This window comes from Dermochelys coriacea, chromosome 1, assembly GCF_009764565.3.
Source record: "Dermochelys coriacea isolate rDerCor1 chromosome 1, rDerCor1.pri.v4, whole genome shotgun sequence".
In the NCBI taxonomy this organism is placed as follows: domain Eukaryota; kingdom Metazoa; phylum Chordata; order Testudines; family Dermochelyidae; genus Dermochelys; species Dermochelys coriacea.
In genome coordinates this window covers 111,423,980-111,443,931 of record NC_050068.2, presented here as the reverse complement: position 1 = coordinate 111,443,931, position 19,952 = coordinate 111,423,980, and the positions used below count along the sequence as shown (strand labels likewise).

Here is a 19,952-nt window from a genome sequence, read left to right as displayed (position 1 = left end):
GCAAATGTCTTTGTTCTATCTAAATAAAAGTATAACGCTGTAAGGACATCTTGGTTCCCCTTCAGGAAGAATGTGGCTTGGGAAAAAACTGGTAGTATATCATTTGATTTAGGTGAAAATCCTAAACTACTTTTGGGAAAAATGTAGGATGTGATCTAAGAGTGACCTCGTCTGTATGAAAAGTTTTATACAGTGGTCTAGTCGTGAGGGCTTGCAACTCCTTTATTCTGTGGATTGAGGTGATTACTACTAAGAATACTGTCTTCAAAGAGAGTTGCAGTAAAGAATTAGTAGTTAAGGGTTCAAACAGAGGACCCATTAATCCCTGGAGGACAGCATTCGTATCCTAGGGTGGATAAGGCTCTTATACTGGTGAGAAATTTGACTATTGTTGGATGAGAAAAAATATTGTAGTCTTGAATAGGTGTGTGATGTGCTGATATGGCTGCTAGGTGAACCTGGAGTACACTAATAGACCCAAATTCTTAAGTTATAATATGTAGTTGAGGATATAAAAAAATTGCAGTATGAGTTGGAAACAGGTAACGTTAAGACAACTAGACTGAAAAGCTTTTCCATTTGGTAGCATAAGTAGATCTTGCCAAATCCTTTCTACTTCGTATTAAGATGTACTGCAGCCCTCTGGAACATATCTTTTCCAAATCAGACAACAAGACAGCATCTAGGTATTGAGTTGCGGGGATGCTGGATCTGGATGCACAGACGTCCCATTGTCCTGTGAAATCATGTCCAGGGACAGTGGTATCACTATGGGGCGGGGGGATGTGTGGAAAAATGGTTATTTACCTTTTCTGTGGTTCTTCAAGATGTGTTGCACACATCTATTCCATGTTAGGTGTGTTCACATCCAGTGTTTCAAAGCTGGAGATATTCCCCATAGCAGTACCTGTCAGGTCAGTGCATGCACCTGGTGTCTGCAAAAGGTGGAGCCACTCTGACCCCCTTCAGTTCTTTTGCACTGGAATCCAGAACAAACTAAACACAGAAGCAGATAAGGAAAGTAGATTGCGGAATGGACATGTGCAACACATGCCCATTCATTCTGTCCTCAAAGGAGACAAACAGCTGAAGAAATGCACAGAATGGCTTACTCCTATCTAAGATGAAGGCAAGGGCTCTACTCATCTAAAATATGGAGTCTCTCTTCATCCTCATGATTACGTGTCTTGAGGAAGAGAGATTGTAAGTACATTGTTTGGTTGAGGTGAAAGGTGGATAGAGTCTATCTATACCCTTTAAAAATCTAATAGTTGTGGGATTAGAAAACACCAAATCTACCCCCTATCAGAGGGTGGAAAACTGAAACTGCAGCCAGGTGAACCCTCAGGGAACTAACTGAGAGACCTGTTTGTTCAGGTACAACAAATATTCCAGGATATCCTGGAGTTGAGTCTGCAAGGAAAGGATGCCTCATTGCTAAGACCAGATGGAGAAACACTTTCATTTAATAAAGTAATGTATCCTGTAGAAGGTTTTCTGCTGTTCAGTAAAATATTTGGACCACCAGATAGCAATCTGCTTCCTGAGGGAGGCAAGCAAGCAACTCCACCACTTCAAGGAAGAAAGAAATCTTGCAGGTACGTGAATCAGCATGTCCAACATGTGTCTTGATGAATGATACACAGACTTCAACCACCCATACATGCACAAGAGGTCGAGTATGGCATGCTGAGTACATGCGTGCAAACCGCCATATGTCCTAGGAATCTTAGGCAGTTTCTTACTTTCATCGGAGGGGTGGGCCTGCAGGGCATTGCACAAGTCCAGAATCTCTTCCAACCTGGACTGGGGCAAATAAATTGCTACTGTATTTGAACTGAGAACAATTCCAGTAAACTCAATCATCTGTACAGGTTACAGGATTGACTTGCCCTTGTTGATTATCAGGCCTAAGGTACTGGATTTGTCTGATGTTGTCCTCTGTCTGTTGCTTGGAGCAGCCTCAAATCAATCCTTCTGAGGTCAGCAACCACTATTGTCAGGCATTTTGTGAAGACCCTGGGGGCTGATGACAGGCCAAAGGGGAGGACTATACATTGATAATGAGCATTTGCATCCGTGAAACTAGGAAATCTTCTGTGGCCTAGGTAGATAGTCACATGAAAATAAGCATCTTTCAACTTGAGGAAAGCATACCCATCATTGTGATCCAGGGAAGGAATAACAGAAGCTAGGGAAACTATGCAAAACTTTATATTTTTAATGTATTTGTTTGTTTTGTAGATCTAGGTAGGATAGGCCTCAGATCTCCTTTGGACTTTGGCATGAAGAAATGATGAGAGTAAAATCCCTTTCCCCAATGTTGCAGTGGCACCTCATCTATGGCTCTCAACTTGAGAAGACGCTGTATTTGTTGCTTGAGAACAGCCTTGTGAGCTTGGCCCTTGAAAAAGGGACAAAAAAGGGGTGGGTGGAAGGAAGGAATTCAGAGAAATTGCAGAGTGTAATCCAGTGGTGTTTAGAATCCATTGGTGTATTGTAACAAGGCTCCAAGCACTGAGGAGCAACTGTTCCAAAAGGGAGGAGGAGGACAAGGTAGATCTGGATAGATTGATATGCTGACCTTGACCAAAGAATCAAATGGACTGCTTTAGGGTGGACGGTTGTTTAGACAAAGCCAATGCAGGAGGAGGAGGTAGTGGTGGACTCCTTTGAGACTCATCCCACCTTTTAGCTTGTTCAGGCTGCCTTGTGGGATAGAATGTCTGCTTCTGTTGGAATTGAGAATGGCATTGTTTCCTCTTTGAAGATGGAATGTAGATGCCCAAAGGTAGCCCTAGAATCCTTGAGGGAACGCAGGGCTTCGTCTATCTTCCCAGAAAAGGGGTTAGTTTTCTCAAAAGATAGATTTTTATTGTTTGTTGGACTTCCATAGGCATACAGGAAAATTGCAACCAAGAGGAGTGGCACTTAGTGACTGCAATTGCCATCACTCTGGCTGCTGAATCTGCCACGTCAAAGGCTACTTGGAAGGATGTTCTCACCACCGGATGACCTATATGGACATTTCCTGGAACTCCTCCTTGGATTCCTCTGGTATTCTATCCAGGAATTTGGATATTGCATGCCAGTTGAAGAGATCATACCTAGCCAACAGTGCTTGATGGTTGGCTCTACAAATGTGTAGCCCTGAAGTTAAAATAAATCTTTCTACCAAATATGTCCAACTTTTTCATGTCTTTATCCTTGGGATAGACTTTGAATGCCCCTCTTAAGTCTTTTCATTCACTGCAGTGAGCATCAAGGATCTTGGGAGTCGGGAGAGTAAAAAGTGTTCATGACCCTCTGATGAGACCTGGTATCTGCCTCTCGTCTCCTTAGCCAATATGAGGCATAATAAGGGAGTCTGCTCGAGAAACTTTATAGATTCCAGTATAATAAGGCTTCATAATGGGTAAAACTATGGTGGACAATCAGAAATCCCAACACCCCAAGCAGAGAACAGAGGGCCTGATCCCAAAGCGTAAGCAATTGAATCAACTAGTTGTATGCAAAGTTACTGTGTATAAAATATGTTGAGTAAAGGCTTTAATGAAAGATTGTAAGTTCTGAACTTGATGGTCATTATAAATATTGTGACAAAGTTCCTCCTCTGCCTTGGTAGGTCCTGCGCTTATTGGTGGATTTGCTCACCTCAGAGATTCACGGCAGCCCTCAGTTTGGACACTTTTGCTAGTGGCTCAAACCTGCTGTTCACTCAGCTAATCTAATCACTGGCCAGCACGGGTAAAAGGAAGGAGAACAATCCCCGCAGTCTCTGCTGGTCCACCTAGTGGGTCGGGGATCAGCCCAGGGACCTTCCCCTCTGGTGGGACCCACAGTCCAGGTCAACTCCTCCTGTATCTAATAGGGAGCTGGGAGGATGGGGGGAACCCGGGCCCGCCCTCTACTCTGGGTTCTAGCCCGGGGCCCTGTGGATCACAGCTGTCCACGGTGTTTCATGTAACACCTGTGTGATAGCTACAAATCCCTGAGCTACTTCCCCATGGCCTCCTCCCAACACCTTCTGTATCCTCATCACAGGACCTTCATCCTGATGCCAGATAGCAATTGTACTCCTCAGTTCTCCAGCAGCATGCTGTCTCAATCTCAGCTCCTTGCACGCCCCTCACTGACTGAAGTGAGGTCCTTTTAAAAAGAAGCTGCCCTGATTAGCCTGCCTGTCTTAATTGATTCTAGCAGCTTCTTAATTGGCTCCAGGTGTCATAATTAGCCTGTCTGCCTTAATTGGTTCCAGCAAGTTCCTCATTGTTCTGGAACCTTCCCTGTTACCTTACCCAGGGAAAAGGGACCTGATTAACTTGGGCCTAATAAATCTGCCTTCTATCACTTTCCTGTAGCCATCTGGCCTGACCCTGTCACATATTCCTCCCCCTCAACACAATGGGGTTGGGCAATTTGGGATGTCAGGCAGTGTACCCGTGATGAGCCATCTGCATTGCCATGGTGGCTTCCAGCCCGGTGTTGTATGGTGAATTGGAAAGGTTGTAGGGACAGGAACCATCTGGTCACCTTTGGGTTCTTGTCTTTATTTCACTGCATCCACTGGAGGGGTGCATGGTCGGTCACAAGGGAAAACCGTTGTCCCAGCAGGTAATACCGTAGTGTTTCCATGGCCCATTTCACAGCAAGGCGCTCTCTCCAACCACTGCAAACTTCTGGTTTCTCGGGAGGAGTTTCCTGCTAAGGTAGAGGATCGGGTGTTCTTCGTCTCCAACCATCTGTGATAGGACAGCTCCCAATCCTACTTCAGAAACATCTGTCTGTAAAATTAACCCTTTGTTGAAGTCTGGGGCTACAAGCACAAGGTTACTGCAGAAGGCTGTCTGTAGATCCATGAATGCTTTCTCTGCGGCATCTGTCCACTTCACCACGTCTGCACTCTGGGCTTTTATCAGGTCCATCAGGGGGCTCGCTCTGGTGGCGAAATGGGGAATAAATCGCTGGTAGTACCCCAACACACCCAGGAATGCCCGGACTTGCTTTTTCCAATTAGGCTGGGGCCAATTTTGGATAGCCTCCAGTTTGTTTAGTTGGGGCTTGACCATGCCCTTCCTATAATGTAGCCAAGGTATTTAGCCTCAGCTAGCCCTATAGCACACTTGGCTGGGTTGGCTGTGAGGCCGGCCCGTCTTAGTGTGTCCAGTACGGCTTCCACCTTTTCCAAGTGGGTCTCCCAGTCGGGGGTGTGAATAATCACATCATCCAGGTTCGCAACTGCATAACTGGTATGGGGCCGCAGGAGCTTGTCCATAAGGCGCTGGAAGTTGGCAGATGCCCCATGCAGTCCAAAAGGAAGAACAGTATATTGAAACAGACCCTCTGTAGAGAATGCCATCTTTTCTTTCGCCTCTTTGGCAAGGGGAATCAGCTACTGTACCTTTGTTAAATCAAGGGTGATCAAAAATTGGGCATTGCCCAGGCAGTCAACTATCTCATCAATATGGGGTATGGGGTTTGCATCAAATTTGGATAGCTCCTTCAGCCAGCGAAAGTCATTACAAAACCTAATGGTGCCATTGGGTTTGGGCACCAACACAATCGGGCTCGACCATTGACTATGGGACTCTTCAATGACTCCCAGTGCCAACATCTTTTTACCTCTGCCTTGATCTCCTCCCTTTTTGCTGCTGGGACCCAGAAGGGCCTTAAAGTTACCTTCGCCCCAGGGTCTGGGATAATGTGGTGATACATTTCGGTGGTCTGGCCTCGTTTAGTTGAAAACATGTCTTGGTACTGGCTGATCATCTCCGAAACCTCCTTTTTCTGCTTTGGTGTCAGATCAGGAGATATCTTGATCTGCTCATGCAGGTTATTTCCCTGGTTCGGGGCCTCTTGGGCCACTACACATGCCTCTTGTGGGTGCCAAGGTTTTAAGAAGTTAATATGATAAAGCTGTTCTTGTTTCCAGCATCCAGGCTGTGACACCTTGTAGGTTACTTCCTGCACCTCATAGGACCCCTGCCATTAGGCCAAAAGCTTGCCTTCTGCCGTAGGTACCAAGATCATCACCCGATCCCTGGTTGAATTGTCAGACTTTTTCCTGGTAATTGTAATGGGTTCACTGGGCCTCCTGCACCTTTTCCAAATGTTCCCATACAATAGGGGTGACCCGGGCTATCCAGTCTCGCATCTACAACACATGTTCAATTATATTTCTCCCCTCATTGGGTTCCTCTTCCTAGATTTCTTTGGCAATATCTAGTATACCACGAGGGTGGTGCCCATAAAATAACGCAAAGGGGGAAAACCCAGTTGAGGCCTGAGGTCTCGGATTGCAAACATAAGGTAGAGTAGTAGGGTGTCCCAATCCTTCCCGTCCCGACTTACCACCTTCCTTATCATAGCCTTGACGTTTCAGTTAAACCTTTCTATGAGCCCATCGGTCTGCGGATGATACTTCTCAGGGTATGTATATGGAGCAGGGTACAGAGGTCCTTCATTAGCTTCGACATAAATGGGGTTCCTTGGTCTGCTAATATCTCCTTTGGTAGCCCCACTCGGGCAAAGATCCCCACCAGCTCTTTGGCTATTGTTTTAGAGGCCGTGTTCCGCAGGGGGACAGCTTCTGGGTAGCGAGTAGCATAGTCCAAAACAACAGGTATATATTGGTAGCCCCGAGCCATCTTCTCCAGGAGTCCTGCTAGCTCCATGGCTATTTGCTCAAAGGGGACCTCTGTGATGGGAAGGAGTACTAAAGGTGCCCTCAAGTGGGGATAGGGACTGTGCAGCTGACACTCTGGGCAGGACTCACAGCACCTCCACACTTCATGTACTCCAGGCCAGAAGAACCGTCGTAGGACCATGCCAGGATCTTCTCTACCCCAAAATGCCCCCCAAAAAGATGACTATGGGCAAGACTTAATACAGCATTCTGGTATTTTTGAGGTACTAGGATCTGCTATACCTTCTGCCCCTGTACTGGTGCAACTGGTACAAGAGATCCTTCTTCATTATGAAGTAGGGTCCTGGTCCTTGGGTTTTCCCTTCCATGGCGACCCAACTATTTCAGTCACCTCCTTCCTAATGTTGTCATACATTGGGTCTTCAGCCTGGTCCCATCCAAAATTTTCTCTCATGGGGCTAATCTGCCCGAGATCTAGGGGGCCAATCTCTGTTGCCTCTACTGGTTCAGAGGCGTTAGGGTGAGGGTCAGACTCAGGTGCTTCTCCCTCCTGGGTGGCCTCCTTTTCAGCTGCTCAGGTCCGCCTACCTATGAGAGCGACCCTCTGGCTTTGGGCCAGTATTCGGGTTCCCAAGGCCTTACCTGCCCTTCTTTCCCTTTTTGTCTTTCTACCCTGCCTGGGAGTGGAGAACAAATCTGGGGATATTTTAGAGAAGATTGGGGGTTGACAGTATTGTGGATGTCTTACTAATTTCACGGTTTCCCCCTTTCTCCAATCCCCCTACTGGGAGTAAGTCTCCGAACCTGGAAAGTCCCTCCCTATGAGCACCGGGAATGGGAGTTTAGGGACACCTGCTGATACTTCAGTAATGTTCCCCTGGATTTCAATTTTTACCGGGATGGTGGGGTAATAACTAACTGTCCATGGACACGTCACCCCAGTGCGCTTTGCCTGCAGCAGCTGACTACGCCTCACAAGCTTCCCTGAAATAAGCGTGATAGCACTCCCTGAATCAACCAGTCCCGTGGTTTCTGCCCCATTTAGTTTTACTGGTCTGGTGTACATATGCAGGGTTAGTGTGACCCCCACCAGGTGAATTAGGGAGCATGGGTCTGCCCAGTTCCACAGGTTACACTGCATAGGCTCCTCAGCATTGGGACACTGTGCAGCTATGTGTCCCCACTCCCGGCAGGCCTAACATCTGTATGGGGCTCTAGGCATTCCCCACTCTCAGTTTGGGCAGTCTAATGACACTATCCTCTTCCCCCTCAGTGCTCCGACTCTTTGTGGCCACCAATGGGCCTTCAGCCTCTCTCTTTTTCCACCTGGGCCCTCCCAGGGGCCCATTCGCCCAGCTCTGGGGCTTGGTGCTGCTAGTTTAATCTGGGGTGCCTCTTCCTTAAGTGGTCGGGTCAGTTCCCTTGCTGTCCTTCGCCTTTCTACCAGCGCGACAACCTCGTCGTAGGTGGAGGATCATTCTGGCTTACCCAGGCATGAAAGTCTGGCAGTAGTCCCCTCATGTTTCAGTCAATGACCAGAACCTCTAGTATCTCTTCCGGACTCTGGGACTCAGTTTGTAACCATTTTCGTGTGAGATGGATGAGGTCATATAATTAGGACCGCGCGGTTTTGTTTTCCTGGTACCTCCACTCATGATATTGTTGGGCCTGCACTGCAGTCGTTACCCCAGATCTGGCCAGGATCTCTGCTATCAGCTCAGGGTAGTCTGCCGCAGCCTCTTCAGACAGGTCATAGTAGGCCTGCTGGCCATCCCCACACAGGAATGGGGCGAGGATGCCAGACCACTGTTCTTGGGGCCAAGCCTCCCGCAGGGCTGTCCTCTCAAAGGCCAGGAGGTACGTCTCTACATCATCCTCCCACATCATTTTCTGCAGCCAATTGCTGGCCTATATTATATGCGTCCCATCATGGCAGTGGTTCAGTTCTGTAAAGGCCTTTCTCTGGTTTACCAGTTCCCATGGCATAGCACAGTTTTGAGCAGTCTGGTCCATCAACAGGCAATTGGTCTCTTGCTGCAGATGGACTGCCTCCTTTTGGGCAGCTGCCTGGACAGGGGAAGCCTCCTGCTGGGCAGCAGTTGCTTGTATCAGTGCCTGCACTACATCATCCATTGTGGTGGAAAAAATAAACCCTCTTGCCCCTACCCTTTTTTTAATATAATAACACCCTCCTTCTTCCGCTGTGCTGTGTACACCAAATCCACCCCTCAACACCAGTTTTGACAAAGTTCCTCCTCTGCCTTGTGGGGTCCTGAGCTTATTGGTGGATTGCTCACCTCGGAGATTCACGGTAGCCCTCAGTTTGGCCACCTTTTCTTAGTGGCTCAAACCTGCCATCACTTAGCTAACCTCATCGCTGGCCAGCATGGAGAAAAGGAAGGAGAACAATCCCCACAGTGAATGCTGGTGACCTAGTGGGTCGGGATCAGGCCAGGTACCTTCTCTTCTGGTGGGACACACAGTCCAGGTCAATTCTCCTGTATCTAAAAGGGAATTGGGGGGATAGGGGAACCTGGGCCCACTCTCTACTCTGGGTTCCAGCCCAGGGCCTGTGGATCACAGCTGTCCACAGTGTTCATGTAACACCTGTGTGATAGTACAAATCCCTGAGCTACTTCCCATGGCTTCCTCCCAACACCTTCTGTATCCGCACCCACAGGACCTTCGTCTGATGCCAGATAGCATTTGTACTCCCTCAGTCTCCAGCAGCATGCTGTCTCACTCGCAGCTCCTTGCACGCCCCTCACTGATTGAAGTGAGGTCCTTTTTAAGCCAGATGCCCTGATTAACCTGCTGTCTAATGATTCTAGCAACCTCTTAATTGGGTCCAGGTGCCCTAATTAGCCTGTCTGCCTTAATTGGTTTCCAACAAGTTCCCTCATTGTTCTGGAGCTTCCCATACCTTACCCAGGAAAACAGGGACCTGCTAACCTAGGGCTAATATATCTGCCATCCATCAATCTCCTGTAGGTTGGTCCTGGCAGAAGTCAAAGAGTCGGAGGACCTCCTGGGCTATGACTGGGGAGACTGGCTGGTCCCCAGCGCTCGCTCAGCGCATGGGGCTCTCCAGACCTTGTACTCCCAGCGCATACTTCAGGAGGTAAGGGCCGCTTTGGGCACCCGCTGCTCAATTTACCTCGACCGGGCTCCTGTCAGAGGGCACGCACCGCCTACCCTCCCACCCAGGCCCGCCAGACCTTTTCATCGGGCCCCTGCTCCGTGACCCAACCGCCCCCACCGCCCCTTCACCATGAGCTAGCTGCACAAGGTGCAGCCGGTCTGCTTCAGACCACGCCAAGGAAACATTATACATGCCGTGCTCCACTCCCTTTATGACCTCACCCTCGTGTCTGCCCTGGTACAAAATGGCAGGACCTCCTGCCACCTCTGGAGGTTGAGAAGCCCCAGTGGGCCAGCCTATACTCAGCTTGGTCCCGAGGCCCACAGGGGATATCAGTTGGTGGCTCCTCATGGAGCCGTGAGCACGGGCATGTAACTTGGTGCGGTTCACCCCTATCCCGACACCCTGCCCCTTTTGCGGCATAAGGGAAACCCTGGCACACATATACTAGAGTGTGCCAGATTGCAGTCCCTATTCTGGCTCCTCAGAAATATTTTGTTATGCTTTTAGTTACACTTTTCCCCTCACCTGTATTTATGCACTCCCTATCCGTGGCCCCACAAAGTCACAGGATCTCCTGGTCAACCTTCTCCTGGCCCTAGATAAAATGGCCATCTATAAAACCAGAGTGAGGAGGTTGGCCGATGGAGTCTCCTGTGACTGTGGGGCCTATTTCCGATCCTCCATCCGTTCACGTATCCGGGCAGAGTTCCTCTGAGTGGCGGTCCACTGACACCCCTTGATGCCTTTGAGGAGCAGGTGGTCGCTGTCCAGGGTTCTCTGCTCGGTGTCCCCCGGTTTCCTTCGTTTGACCCTTTGACCACACTACTGTCCCTCTTATTTCATTAGTTGTCCCCAGTATTTATTTGGTGTCCAGGTCCTGTGGATCCCCCTCTGAGGCTGGGGGAAATCTTCTTAGCAGTGGGTAGGCAAAGCCATCTGGCTTGACCCTGTCCCAATATGTATAGAGACTGTTGTGAATCTATATGTTTTATGTATATAAAATAAAATACTCATTTACTTGTACTACAATTTAAATATACCTCACAGCAGGGATGGGACTTCTCCCAAGCTAGGTGTTTACAGAAATCCAGATGCAACTAACAATCCATGAAAGACAAATAATGTACCATTACAGTTAATGAGAAGACACTGAGACCCTGACTATCAAGTTGAGGGAATTTCCCACTTTCTCTGAATAACCATGAATTACTATAGTCTGAGAGAAAGGAAAATAAATTGCAAACCCTCTTAAAAGGAAAGGGTTTTGAAATGAAAGTCTTCCAAAAGTGAGGGACAGTTCTCACAGGCAGGGCGACCTGTTTGTGAATGCAATATCTCCTCTATGGCAGAGCGCGGTACGCTGCCAAACCTGTTCAAAGGCAATAGGTAACTTGTATTAGAAAAGGGAATTTATCTACGTAGAAGTGTACTAGCCTAAAGTTGGCATTTTATGTTTATTTTTCTGTGTAAACTGTATGTGTTTGCTTCCCTTGCTATTTCATCTTTGAATCAGTGATTTTTCTGTTTGTGACCAGGTGCCTGGATGGGCCCCACTGAGAATGCCAACACTCAGGGCAGACTGCAAGGAAAGGGCAGACAATTCTCAAAAACTGATGGTTTATTCTATTATTAGATTCACCAAGCCAGTAAGAAAACAGATTCTGTGATATCACACAGTAAACAAGAAGCCAAATACAGTTTTCCCTCTAAGTATTCCAGCCCTCGACTCCCATCTAGATGTCAAATCTAATATAGTGAGGGGTTATTGAAAACCTGATTCACCATGCGTGAGGTTCACCAATCCCAAAGGACTGGACACTTATCACCAGGTCAGTATGAGTCTCGGATCTTACCATAATCACACTGATGCCAATTCTTCACTACTAAAACTAAGGTTTAATAGGAAAAGAAGAGAGTTCCAAATGGTTTAAAAATCAATATACATATAAATATGTGTAAAGTTCTTCGGTGAGTTTCATAGCAGTAGATGGTGAGGCTGCTGATTTTGCAGAAGTCTTTCTGGAATCAATTTAAAGGGTTATAGTCCAATGGGCAGTCTAGGTGCAGAGTCCGTCAAGGCTTTCCATGCATTTTCAGGTATACCAAATCATTATATGGAAGATCTTCATCTTACAACTGTTACTTTTCCTGTTCAAAGTTTAAGCAGACTAGAGATGGCAGGATCAGGCCCAAGGCTTTCCTTTATAGCTCTCTAGAAAGCTGACAAGTCTCTTTGTCACAGCAGGACTTCCCCCAAGGACGAATAGGCAGTGTATGTTGTCTGTGAACTGTTGTTTTGAAAGCTAATCTTCTATTTCTATGCATGCACAGGTAAACTAGTTGCATTCATTAACATAAGGCAATTAGCCAGCATTTCATTATAGCATAAATAGGTAAGCTGAAGACAATGTTATTAATTTCCTGCAGTATCTTACATCTTGATCTTGAGGTTAACTGAACCATCTGGATGCATAATACAAGGCAATTAAGACATGAAAGAGATTAGGCATCTACAAGCTAATCTGGTTACATTGTTAAAACTTCTTAACAAGATATAGGTAAATATAGACAGCTACACTTTGCATCTACCCTTGATTTTCTATTACTACAAATAAATGGTTAATGATTGCTGGCCTAGTACATCTCTTTGAATTCACATAAATAGATTGTCTTGATTACATTTCGGTGCCTCTTGTTACGTTATGGGTTCATACCCAGGTTGGCTGGTCTAACTGTGTCATACTATTAAATAAACCTTTTGTTATTTTTACCCCAAGTGGTCTCTGTTGTGCAAACTGTATGGTCATGCAGCACCTCATGGTCTCAGACACAATCCGATGGTCCAGGGACATCTACATCAAACACATCACCAGCCACTGACAATACTAGGAGGTGTGAGCCGGTACGACTTTGTGCATCAACTATGGGAAAGGGAATGAGAGACTTTTTCCATTGGACCATATGAACTGGAACCATAACTCACTGAACATTAATCCACCAATGAGAGTAGATCCTCATCATCGTATCCGCTATTATACTCCACAAGAACATAGCCATTATATAGACAACATACCCCCATATCTCAGTGTCTGTACTTTGACCCGTTAAATTTTACCCAATCGGGGAGATTGCAGATTATGTATTCCTTATGCCACCCGCTCCTAAACTGAATTTCACACCCCTTGATAATCTGTACCTTAGTCCCCGATAACCAGAAACTTCTATGCCTAAACTCTGTACTGTTTTCTTTTTACTTCATTATCTTAATAAAATTAAATTTAAATAAACCTTTTGTTTATTTTTACCCCAAGTGGTCTCTGTTGTGAAAACTGTATGGAGTGTATGTGCCAAAGTGAACTGGTAACTGGGGGCAGTTTCATACCTTTGGGGATGATGAACCAGAGGGGAAAAGTCCAAGTGTCTGGTAGTTAAGAAGTTAGGGTAGATGAATTTGGGGAGACTTGGGACTGTTGGGGTCACCCTGCAAAAAGTGACCAGGCTGGCAGAAGCCAGCATGAGACCTTTTTGCTTGTGGGCTAGCTAGTGGTGTCAGGATTCTGAACCATAACAGCATAGCATTAAGGCCACCCAAGGTTACAGGGCAGGGGGTGACAGAACCCTTTACTGGTCTGGGTTATCCCCAGAACATCACATCTATCCTACCTAGAGCTGAGGAGTGGAAAATGTGGATTTTTGTGAATCCCCACTGGTTGAACACTGTCGGTGTGCGGGGGCACTTTATTGACCATTAGTGGTTTAGCAGTCTGCTAAAGTATTTTGTAACCCTGGTAGATGAAGGCTGAAATTGTTACTTGATAGGATATCCAATTCCACAAGGTGGCCACTCTGGGGACACTAGGATGAAGATGATGCTTCTCCCCTCCCGGTGGGCTTGGAGACAACTGCAGGGAGAAGCCAGCCGGAAACGTCAACTGGAGGAGCAGAAGCAGCCAAAGCAGAGATTTCAGACATTGAGAACTTTCCAGTTTTGATTGGATTTTCTCTGCCCTGTGCTGATCAGCTGTTTGCTCCATCCTCCCCACCATCACTGCTCTCTTCAACTTAGCTTCATTCCATACCTGTCCCTCTTACCCTCTCCTCTCCTGTTCTTCTTGCCCCTCCTTTCCCCCCATTTAGCTTATCCCCTTCTAAGTAACCCCACCCATGTTACCCAAGAACACCTCTCTTGTACTCCCCTCTTTCCCCTCCCCCCACCTAGCTCCAGAAAGTGCTGTTGCAGAGTGAATTGCTTCCCTCTGGGCTCTTGCAAATGGTGGGGATGGGACTTCTGTGTGACAATAGGGAAAAGCCACTCTGGGGGCAAGCGCCCCTGCATACTTCGCACTACACCCACCCATCCCCTCTATTCCTCACCCCTTCGAAAAAAAGTAGTACTCAGTGGGATTAAAGTAGCCCACTCAGTACAAAAAGAATTTAGAGGGAATTTTGTCAGACCTCTCAGGAAGGAATGACATCAGAAGCAGCAGAGAAATGCTTCAGTAAAGAAGCAGGATTCCCTAAAACTTGAGTCGGTGGCAATAGCTGCCAGGGCATTTTTTGTAGAGAACTGCCTGGAGTCAGAGGACTCCTGCCTATTTTGGTCTCAGGAAAGCCTCAGACTTATTTAAAAGAAAAACCTTTAAGCAAGTATAAAGTCTGTTTTAAAAACAAAATGACAAAGTACATTTCTTGGTGATATGCTGCTCACCAAGACAAAATAAACATGGAGTGTCCATTATTGAAAGGAACAGCCGCCTCACATAAACCGTATTTAAAAATGAGGGATTTTTGCTCAGCCGTGAGACTGAAGACTCAGTACCTGGCAAAGAAAAAAAAATCCACACAAATAAAGCTTACATAAATATTCTCACACTAATTAACCCAAACTAAAGGTAACTATACAATTTCTCCTGAAGAAACACAAGTACAACAGATGGGCACTGCTCTCTGTTACATCTCGCAGCCACAGGTGTTAAGGAACTGATGGTCATTGGCCTTGTTCCACCTTTTATGCCCTCAGATTGGTGGGACAGTACAGGCGAGGCCCAATGGACACTACTAGCTAAAATTCCAATTTCAAGTGCAGGCACACCAGAAGTGGAATACATATAGATAAAACACTCAAAGAATGGTAATTATTTTAAATAAATGTACGGTAATGCTGCCAGTCTATTTCAAGTACTTTTGTAATTTAAATGTCAAATGCCGATTTGCAACTTAAAACTATAGCTGAAATTAATGAAAAAATTAAAATAAGAGCCTTCAAAGTTTTTCTGTTAAAGATGGTATGTTTATTAATTGAACAGTGCTTCAGATGGTAGAATTTTTTAGATTTCATTAGCAAGTAAGAAATTCTACAATGCAATGTGCATTTTTCTATTTTTGACTCACAAAAATAGTATTTCATATGGCAGTGTAATAATACTGAATCTAAAATATTGATAAATTATATTTCTATTTTAACAAAATTTTTTAAAAAAAAACAATCACAAACTAAATCTTCCTAGTTTTGTCAGAGTAAACTCTATTCTGTTAGCTCATACTATGACATTTAAAGAGCGGCTTTTCACAAGGTCTTACTCTACTACACAGACTAAATTTTAAGAATTTGTTAAAACAAAAAGCAATAACATCACAAATATTAATATAAAAATGTTTTTAATATCACTTTAAAAGCTTGCATTTTATTCAGTATAAATTGACGTTCGAGTTATGCATGTTCTCAACACATCCAAATTCTTTTGTGAAACCTAATTTACACAAAATCATTTTCAATGTAGACTAAGTTAACTAAATTCATCCTAAAGCACTTTTAGAGAGTCCACTGAAATGTTTTCATAATTATTTTCAATTCTGAACTATTTAGGCTCTCTTTTTTGTACCCATTTAATTTGGTTCTCAATAAATTAAAAAGTGTAAACAATTAGTATAACAATAATCAATAGCGGGAGATGTTGATAATTGGTGTCAGTCTTAAAATAGTTTAAAAGTCAGGACACCATCGATCACCACTTAACTTTTAGTCACAAATGTAGTCAATAAATATGAGAACAAATTAAAATGAATAAAGTTACAACCCTAAGCAAATACATAATATCTGCTTTAAGAGGTATAACAAAAAATCAAAAGTACAATACTGGCTGCATCATTTGGCGACTATATCATTTTAATGCTTAAAATAGCTGAAAGCTAGAGTTGTTAAACCTCATCTCTGCCTCTAAAGGGCTAGCAGTTTACACACTACTGGATATATGTTTTGTGGCTGTGTCGGACCAGCATATTAACTCTTGAATGTTACAATCAACTTCTCAGGAGTTATTTTAAGAATGTAGCATGGGCCACAATAAAATAACTTGAATTTTCTTTTTGTCCTTCTCCCTCTCGTTTTTTTTTTTTTTTTAAACAACAATTTTGTGACTGAATGAACAGTAGATTATGAAAATCAATGTAATAAAAGCACATCCAGGCAAAATATTCAAGGCAATTGCATGATCCAATATTTAAAAAAATAATTTCTACTCTGTGTAACTGATTGGATCAAAATCAAAAGTTATTCTGGCAGATTCTAATATGTGACAAAGTTTTCTGTAAAAGCTGTGCAATCATTAAAATACCAGCCTTTTTTATGTAGTGTTTTGTTTTTTCTTAAAATCAATATAAGGCTCAGAACCAAGTGCATGTTTAGAGGAATATCAAAACCTCCTGTTTTCTAGCTGTATAGAAACACAATGAGCAATGAAGAGATTCTTTCCAAAGAAATTTATTATTTCCATACAAGTCTTGTCAGGTACTTGATCGTCTCTCTGGTCTTGGTACACTTTCATAATTGCAGCTCTCCAAAGTGCTGGGGCAAGCAAAAGACTTAGAGTAGTTACACTCAAAATAAGGAGGTATACCTGAAAATTGAGATCAGAATGCCATTACTTCTCTACAGTTCATATTCATAGTTATGCAATAAACTAAGGAAGGGTTGGGAAGGTTAATGAGATAGGCCAATTAGGGAATTTCTGGACCACTTTTAATAGAGGCCTCAGACTGGCCTCCAACTCTGTACCTGCAATTGTACATGCAAATGTGTCCACAAATTAAGTAGTGAAATGCAAATAATTATTGGTATTTACAGGACAATTTTAAAACTGCAACCCACGGGATGCAATATGGGACAAGACCAAAAGCCAAGTATCAACTACATTTAAAAAAAAAACCACCAACAACTATATTTGGTGTTAATTAACACCAAAGTGTGTTAGCCATTTTACAGATAAAAATCAAGCCATAATCCATACCTTAAGTGCTTACATTCATTCTAAAGGCATAACTATATGACTGTACATCCTGAAGAGTTTAAAATAGTTACTGTTAATTCAAAAATCAGAAAAAAGCTGTTTACGTCTTTAAAAACTGATAGTTTATTTTTGGAAATTTAAGTGCTAGACCTTGACTTAAGTAAGGCTTTTGATCTTGCATGACTGTCTCAAACAAACTACGGGAAATATAGCCTAGATGGAGCTACTCTAAAAGGTGTGTGTATAACTGGTTGGAAAACCATTCTCAGAGAAAAGGAGTATTTGTGGCACCTTAGAGATGAACAAATTTATTTGAGCATAAGCTTTCAGGAGCTACAGCTCACTTCATCGGATGCATCAATGAACACTGGGCTGCCTTTTCAAACATCCGATGAAGTGAGCTGTAGCTCACAAAGCTTATGCTCAAATAAATTTGTTAGTCTCTAAGTGCCACAAGTACTCCTTTTCTTTTTGTGGATACAGACTAACACGGCTGCTACTCTGAAATCTGTCATTCTCAGAGAGTAGATATTAGTGGTTCATAGTCAAGCTGGAAGGGCATATCAAGTGGGGTCTGGCAGGGAGCGGACCTAGGTCCAGTTCTGTTCAATATCTTTATAAATGATTTAGATAATGGCAGAGAGAGTACACGTATAAGGTTTGCGCACAATACCAAGATGGGAAGCAGGACAAGTACTTTGGAGAACAGGATTAAAATTCAAAATGATCTGGACAAACGGTGTGAAGTAAATAGTATGAAATTCAATAAGAATAAATGCAAAGTACTACACTTAGGCAAGAATGCTCAATTGCACACATACAAAATGGGAAATGACTGCCTAGGAAGGAGTACTGTGGAAAGGGATCTGAAGTTAAAGTGGATCACAAGCTAAATATGAGTCAACAATGTTGCAAAAAAAGCAAACATCATTCTGGGATGTATCAGTAAGTGTTGTAAGCAAGACACAAGAAGGAATTCTTCCACTCTATCCCATGCTGATAAGGCCTCAATGGGAGCACTGTGTCCAGTCCTGGGTGCCATATTTCAGGAAAGATGTGAACAAATTGGAGAAATTCCAGAAAGAGCAACAAAAATTATTAAAAGTCTAGAACTCATGACTTATAAGGAAAGATTGAAAAAATTGTGTTTGTTTAGTCTGGAGAAGAGAAGACTGAGGGGGGACATGATAAGTTTTCAAGTACATAAAAGGTTGTTAAAAGGATGAGGTGAAAAATTGTTCTCCCTAATCTCTGAGGATAGGACAGAAACAATGGGCTTAAATTGTAGCAAGGGAGTTTAGGTAGGACATAAGGAAAAACTTCCAAACTGTCAGGGTGGCTAAACACTGGAATAAATTGCTGAGGGCGATTATGGAATCTCTGTCACTGGAGGTTTTTAAGAACAGGTTAGACAAACACCTGTCAGGAACAGCCTAGTTATTACTTAATCCTGCCTTGAGTGCAGGGGTCTGGATTAGATGACCTATTGAGGTCCCTTCCAATCCTAGACTTCTATGATTCTATGTAAAATTATCTGCGGAACAAAAATAGGAAAGGTGCCATAATTCTTGGTCTCAGAGCTCACAAAAATAAGCAACAAGAACTCCATGCACACACAATTGTGATCTCTGTTTGCACAGGCTGAAACTATTTTACAAAAGTGCAGTTTTTATAACTCTTCATGTTATGGAGGGGAGCACAGTGCCATTAGTAAGAATGCCTATATATACACTACGTTTTTATGTCTCCCTTGTATGTAACTGGCCCCAACAACTATACAGCCTACTGCTATCACAGAAAAAGGATTTCTTTAGCTCAAGTAGTAGATATATTTATATTGTTTTTTGTGCTGAGATTGTGGGCTTAATTTTTATTGACAAACTTATTACGTTTGTAGCCATAGTTCATTGCAATTCATACAACAAGCTTTCCCTCTAGAGAACAAGGTTGTAATAGCTTGAAAATGAAAATAAGTCTGATGGTCTCACTGTAGTGCATGTTTTCATAACTTATGGAAAAGCTGGCCATTTTTGCTTAAAAGAATTTAAGTCAACAGGTTTTGCAAGTCAAGATTAGGGTATGCTGACAGATGTGTTTGGGAAACTGGTACATCTCCTGTCCCCACATTCTATAGCTGTAGGCCACTGTTATTTCATTAGTCCTTTTCAATAACTATCAGTTACATATAGATCTACAATATTTTAAAGGATCTTCAATCTTAGCTTTAATAATTTGGGTGTCATCAGAAATTCTCCATCAAGTACAAAACTTATAGCTGTTAATTCTTTATAGAATTAAAGACTGTGCTAAATTAAAACAAGTTACCCAAAAAGGGAAAGCCGCATTTTAAAAATATGGAAGCCCAATATGAAATTATATGAATGATACATAAATTATTTAGTGAAGTTATTTTATGAAAGACTTGCATGCATCAAATATCTTTGATTTATGCAGGCCTATTTCATTTAGTTAGCATGTGCAAGTGACACCAAAAGATCATCAATTTAGACTGTATGTTTCAGATACAATATAGTATACAAAACCCACTCAACTACTCAGTTTCTAAAAATGAAGTGAATATCTATAAAGAGCTCACCTCTCGAGAAATGATCCCTGCTCTGCGTGCTCTACTTCCCAGAACAAAAGAAAACTCACTGACTTGTGCCAGCCCTGCTGAGACAATCCATTTGATATACTGGCTGCTCTTGGAAGAATCAGAGAAAGGACAAGCACTGCCAAAACAAACTTTAAAAAACAGTTTGTTTTTAGAAGTATGGTAGATAAAACAGCATGCTCTCTATAATCAATACAACAACAGTTACACCAGGTATTCTATTACCGTGTATTGAACAGCACAGTGGTCTTCTGAACCAAC

The 19,952-nt window shown here is 43.6% G+C and overlaps 1 protein-coding gene across 1 annotated transcript in view; it reads right to left on the bottom strand.

Annotated features, from left to right (window-relative positions):
• Positions 1-15,059: 15,059 nt before the first annotated feature.
• The window catches only part of TMCO3 (transmembrane and coiled-coil domains 3), a 66,095-nt gene continuing 61,202 nt past the window's right edge, over positions 15,060-19,952 (bottom strand). Inside the window, 4 exon segments of the mRNA XM_043507372.1 lie at positions 15,060-16,609; positions 16,612-16,687; positions 19,674-19,783; positions 19,786-19,825. Of these exon segments, the coding sequence (XP_043363307.1) occupies positions 16,575-16,609; positions 16,612-16,687; positions 19,674-19,783; positions 19,786-19,825 (261 nt within the window). The 3' untranslated portion in view covers positions 15,060-16,574.